Source organism: Typha angustifolia, chromosome 5 (assembly GCF_048772165.1).
Source record: "Typha angustifolia cultivar Huaian chromosome 5, ASM4877216v1, whole genome shotgun sequence".
In the NCBI taxonomy this organism is placed as follows: Eukaryota; Viridiplantae; Streptophyta; class Magnoliopsida; order Poales; family Typhaceae; genus Typha; species Typha angustifolia.
Window position 1 is genome coordinate 5,503,232 of NC_133243.1, and position 6,416 is coordinate 5,509,647.

Genomic DNA, 6,416 nt, shown 5'->3' on the forward strand with positions numbered 1-6,416 from the left:
AAAAGAGGATGAAGAAGAACACAAGGCCTTGGAGAAGCAACCACCCCTTAATTTAGGTCTGGCCACTGGCTTCCACTTTTGCCGGCACTTATTGTGAGATCCACCATAGGTTTGACCCCAATGAGACTTTTATTCCAATGTCAACCTCAACCTCTCTCTCTCTCTCTCTCTCTCTGAGGTTGATCTAATAAGTATGCTTAAACCCTGTGAAATGTCTCTTTAATTAGTTGTTTGTTTAGTTATTTATTTAGTAAGATATGTCATAGTGGACAAATTTAGATACTCTTGTGAATTATTTTGTCCTTAATTTAGAGGAAAGAAAGAGATACAAATTTAAAGTGGAAATTTGCATCCGAGGGCTAATTTTTTTAACGAAATTGTGATTTATACTCTATATGTTTACAATTTATAAATTAAGGTATATGATTTAGCGAATATATGCGGAAAATATTATGGGTTAGATTTATTTCGTTAAAATTGAGATATATTTTTCAAAAGTGACTAAAATGTTCTTATTTTTAAAATAACTAAAATACCTTTAATATGACTTGGTTAAAAGTATTTCATAAATTTTTTTAATATAGTTAACTTAATCAGAAGGTTTTGTTGTTAAGTTTAGCTAACAAATCTAACACAAAGTACATATATTTACTAAATTATAGAACTTAATCTATAAATAGTGAAAATGTGAGATATAAACTATAATTTCGTTAAAAAATAGTATGATATGTAAATTTTCTTTTTAAAGTAACACGTTTAGGTGAGAAATTTTAAATAGTCGAGGGGTTAAGTGTTTAAAAGAATTTAAATAAGGTATATATGAAGATTGAAAGTAGTTCAGTTGTCTAAGTAATTAATTCAAGAAAAAGAAGGGAAAAAAAATTGCATTCCAAACAAGATATTTCTATAATTTAAGGCCCTATATTTTCAGCATTTATATTTCGCGCCTCAATTTTGGGTCTTATTCTAAAAAATTAGGACTCTCGTTTAGCCATACAATCGAAATATCTAAAAATACTCTCTTCTTCCTCTCGGAAATACACTCGCTTAAATGACTATGGAGAGATTATTTTGCAAAATTAAATTTAATAATAGCATAATATTTTGCTTATTTTTTTAGAATAAAAGTACGGTGTGAATCATAAATTTACAGAAATGCAGGAGGTGGGATGTAATTGTTCCAAAGAAAAGATAACATAAAAAAATCAAATCATACCTTACTCTATAAAATGCTAAAAGAAAACCCTCATCAATTTAGGTTAGACTTAATACTTATGAAAAGAAAAAAAGTAAGATGTGAATTGCACTAAAAGTGCAAAACTGTATTGACATTGGGTGTTATATGCAAAATTTTCTTATTAAAAAAAAAGGAACTTGGGACTTGGGAGTAGATGAAAACAGAGTGGAAGCATCAAACTTCTTCTATATGGAATTTAATGGGACTCTGGGCCTGCTGCTAAAAGGCTTCTGGAAAGTCAAATAGGAGTAGAGAAAAGCTTTGGGTTCCAAAAGAGTTTGGTCTTCCTAAGATTCACCTGTCTCTCTCTTTCTCTCTCTCTCTCTCTCTCTCTGCTTTGTCTTAATTACCATTGGTTGTAGTAAACCTTGCAAAATATATAACTTGTATAATAAATTGGGTCACCTTCCTCTCTCTAGCAATCAATTCCAGTTTTATTTCCATTGGCATCCCATTAATTTCTCCACCCATTAAGGATCACATCTTCCCCTCTCTTCTTCACTCCATGCCTGTGACCACTTCTTCTTCTTCCCTTCTCTTCCCTTCTTCTAATTTCAAATAGGATCCTGGAGCCAGGGAGGACTCCATTAAGCTTTTCCAAGGAGAATCTGGCGAGTTTTTTGAGTTTTATCTCCTTCTTTAGACTAAAAGATGCATTGGGTCTTGCATGGAAGTGCCATTAGAGATGTCTTTTCTTCTCCTGCTCAACTCCCATTGCCCTTCCTTCCACCACCACCACCACCACCAGTAGTATCACCACCACCACCGCTGCCACCACTACCACCACCTCTTTCTACTCCTCTTTACTATGCCAACTTTGAGAACAAGATTAGCCCGAGTATCCTCCTCATAATTATGATCCTAGCAGTCATCTTCTTCATCTCTGGGTTGCTCCACCTCCTTGTTAGATACCTCTTCAGACCCATCAGCAGAGACCCAGAAGGATTGGACAACGTCACAGCCTTGCAAGGCCAACTCCAGCAACTCTTCCACCTCCATGATGCAGGGGTGGACCAATCCTTCATAGATGCCCTCCCAGTCTTCCTCTACAAAGCCATCATAGGCCTCAAGGATCCATTCGACTGCGCTGTTTGCCTCTGTGAGTTTGAGGGGGATGACAAGCTCAGGCTCCTCCCCAAGTGCAGCCATGCCTTCCACGTCCAGTGCATAGATACATGGCTCTTGTCTCACTCCACTTGCCCTCTCTGTAGGAGTAGCCTCCTCTCTGAGTTCCCTCCTAGCAATAGCTGCAGCCCTGTGCTCCTTGTTCTAGAGTCCCGAAGTGAGAGCTCAAGAGAGATCATTGCACCTGAGAGAGGGGATTCTGGCCCAAATGCTCATCTGGGTCCTCTTGGAGAAGAAGTTTTCGAGCCTTCGAGCAATCAATCTTCGCAAAAGCCAGAGGAGATTGGATTGAATGTTTCAGAGGTTTCAGATGCAAAGGTGGTTCCTGTCAAGCTTGGCAAGTTTAGGAGCGTGGAAGTTGCTGCAGGTGAGGGTGAAGGGAGTAGTACTAGCTGCAACAAGAACTTGGACCAAAGAAGGTGCCTCTCCATGGGATCGTATGAATACGTGATGGACGATACTTCCTCGCTTCAAGTTGCCATTAGACCACCCAAGAAGAAGCCAACGGTTACGAAGTCCAGGCACCGGGTTGCGATGTCGGAATGCGACTGCTGCTTGGCAAGAGAAGGATTCAAACGGTTCGATGCATCAAGGACAGAAAGAGCTAGAGCTGATAACCATAACAGTTCTAGTGGTATTGCAAATCTACGTAAAAATGAGAGCTTTTCCATCTCCAAGATATGGATGAAGAAAGATAAGCCCGTCTCCGTTGGTTCTTCGAGGCGGGCTTCGTCGTTCCGGTTGCCGCCGGCCGACGATTCTGAACTCAAGAACAGCATCAGTAGCGAAGCGGATTGGGATGTGGAGGTTGGAAGCTGCAACAATAGCGTTATAAGCTCCAGAGCAGAGGAAGCCCCTTCATTCACAAGGAGGACATTGCTGTGGGTTGTGGGGAGGCAGAACAAGGTCGGAAATGATCTCTGACATAGACTTAGATTTCAAATCTTGCTCCTTGTTCATGGTAAGGGATTAATTAACAGAGAGTAAATATTTGTTTCATGGAATATTTTGCTCTGCTCAAAGCTTTAGTACATTCTTTTTCTTTTCTTTTCTTTCGTAAGTGGCAGCAGCAATGGAGGAGGTTCTTCTCATGCTCTAACTTGATCTGAATCTGACCAAAAAGTAGAATTAAAGAAAGTAACAAAGTCATTACTAAGTTCATGCTGTAATTCTTATCGTTTTATTTCTCTATTAAAAAAACACAACGTGATCGAGGTTAATTTTATGTACTCTGGAGACTAATTCACCTTCACTTGAGATAAAAGAAAACACTTCAACTTTTCAATCTCCACCTTTGTCTTCATGCAGTAAGTAAGAAAGATAGCCAAAAATGAACAAAAAGGTTGAGGTGCAGTAATGGTAGAATGAATGGCAATGTCAGGTGGGGGGAAGGGAGATCTTCTTTTCAAATTCAAATATTTCTTTTTGTGCAATATCTTAGTAGAGGTCTGTGAGTAGTTGTTCTTCTCTATCTCTCTCTCACCATCATGGGTCTGCAAGGGTGGCAGAGAGTGCCAAAAAACTAAGGGGGTTTGGCTACTGGCTGGTGGAGTTAATGCTCTTTGGCAGGGGATAGTAGGAAGGGGTGGTGGGCTTTGAGTAGTTTATGAGTGGACAAAGGTGGATGCCTTCTTTAATGGGGCAAAGGGCTTTAAATTTCTCTAGGTTTGGGACTTGTGGAAGGGAGTGGGTGTTCAATATTTGTATATTTGTATTGTTCTAGTAGAAGACCCATCTCATGTTGCTTTCCCAAGTTGACTAGTTGAGTCTGAGTCCTTTTTCTTCTTTTCTTTTTTGAAATTTTATCAAGATTATCATATGCTTTATTTGTAGAGATAATTACACTTAGATTCTTAAACTATCGTCATTTTTTATGTACACACTTTAAATTTCTTTTATATCCACTCGGACCCCTTGAGCTAAAAAAAATATTCACAAAAACCTTTAATTTAAGGATCTATACGACAATAAGAAAGAATTTCAGAACGTGTATATAAAAAATAGTGATAGTTTTAAGAAAGCCGAGAGGGCTCATATAATTTACTCTTAGTGTTTTGAAAATATTCTATCTTAATTTTCACTTACAAGCAACTAATGGAAAAGGGACTTTTAAAATAAAAAAATTTAAAATACTTGGAACACTTCTAATTTGACCTTGAAATTGGGTTCTATCTCTTTTTTACTTTTACTGTAACATTAAAAAACTTGTTGGTATTATGGTCATTTTTTATCTATAACTAACTTAACTAATTATGGTAATTATTCATTAAGAAGTGTTTTTTGAAGCACTCAAAGTAAAATACAAGGAAAATGGAGATTGTTTTTGATAAATTTCTCCTTTTCTTCTCTTTGGTGTTATCATCATTAAAATAGTCTACCTTTATGAATATTTACTACTTGGCTCTTATGTCTTACCATTATTGTCTTAAAATATCCATACATTAACTAATAGCTATCATATAGTAGTCCTAAGTAAGTCAAACTTTACTGAGAATTATTTTGGATATTTTTTTTTTAATTTTTCTTATTCTAAAAGAAAGGAATGCAATATTCTCTAATCTATTATTAATGGCTATCAGTAATAATAATAAAAGCAAAATATAAGATATAAATTTTTTATTTTTTATTTTCTCCTCTTTTTTCTACACTCAATTCTTTTAAGCCACTCTAAAGCAAAGCCATGCATTTCTAACTCTCATTTAATAACTTGTGGGAGTTTTTATTTGCTTTCCAAATCATTGAACTCTTAGTTGTTTCTATCCAACAACTACATGGCAATCACATGCATTCCAATGCCACATTGTCCCATTTGCATTTAATATGGAATCAAAGTGTGTGATAGTGATCTCTAATTATGTTAGGATCTCTCTTGATAAGATCTATAAATAATCATAAATAGAGATCCATTGGACATATATCACATCTTTATAAACTCATGATTAATCTTTTTTATCCTAACTCATTTAGTTTATTTAATTTTGTTTAAGTTTAGTTAAATTAAATATGAACATATATATCATTCGCATTATTTTACTATTATACTGGTATAATAAATAAACAACCACTTAGATTTATATCGGTATAATAATTCCTACTTCTCTCATTTTTTTATCTTACATCTAATATTTTTATATTTACTAAGGATATTACTTCAAGTGATTATTATTTTAATCTCTCTCCTATTTTTCTATTATTATTTTCTTGTCTATTTATTATAAACGACACTATATTAATATACAACTGAACACTAGAATAATTTATAAAGAATTAGAATAACCATAATAGTAGATAATGTCTCAAGTTCAACCCTTGAACACAATTCTTCTCATTATGAAAAGGTCAAAATAATTATTAAAAACAAGCTGCTGTAAGAGTTTCACAATTAGTGCCAAAGTTTCTTAAGCTCATTCTATTCCTCAAAGGCCCAGAAGCTGAAGTAGACTGGGTGCCAATGCTAAGAAGGTAATTAGCTTTCATGGATCTATAATATTTCACTGACCAAAAATGGAATTTATATTTGACCGAGGACTAAATAAGAAGATAAGGATTAGGAGGCAGGCAACATAAATGCCGGCGTCAATCTTGGATGATTCAGAGGTGTTCTGCTTTTTGTTGGATAGAGTCAACTGTAAGAGATCTATTTTTCCCAGTTCACTGGATAGTAGTTTTTTTCTAAGATATGCTAATGCTTGTATAATAAATAAAATGCTGGATTCGTCTAGTTCAAGTTCGTCTTCTAAGTAAAAGACCAATCAATTCATTGTATTAATGGCACAGGTGTTGATATGATAATATTAGACTCTTTTTCTGAAGTTTGGGATGAGTCTAACTCAGTTTATAAAGTTTAGCGAAGGGCTAATGTGATCAAAAACTCAAAAGAAAGTCCATATTCCTCGTAATTTCCAATTTAAATAAAATGACTTCCAGTAGTAAGAAATACATTTATCAAAGCTCAAAACAATTTAAACGAGATAACAAAGATATTTTCTGCATACTTTGTAAACTAAAACACTAGAAACTTAGAAAGCAGGACACATTCAAGTGGATCCCTCAG

At 35.2% G+C, this 6,416-nt stretch overlaps 1 protein-coding gene across 1 annotated transcript; it reads left to right on the forward strand.

The window, feature by feature from the left end:
• Positions 1-1,664: 1,664 nt before the first annotated feature.
• On the forward strand, positions 1,665-3,361 carry LOC140760319 (putative RING-H2 finger protein ATL49). The gene has a single exon (XM_073097241.1). It carries the CDS (start codon positions 1,889-1,891, stop codon positions 3,284-3,286), a length of 1,398 nt encoding a protein of 465 aa, XP_072953342.1. The 5' UTR covers positions 1,665-1,888; the 3' UTR covers positions 3,287-3,361.
• Positions 3,362-6,416: the final 3,055 nt, after the last annotated feature.

Coding starts and splice junctions, on each gene's coding strand:
- LOC140760319 (XM_073097241.1), top strand. CDS start 1,889: ATGCATTGGGTCTTGCATGGAAGTGCCATTAGAGATGTCTTTTCTTCT.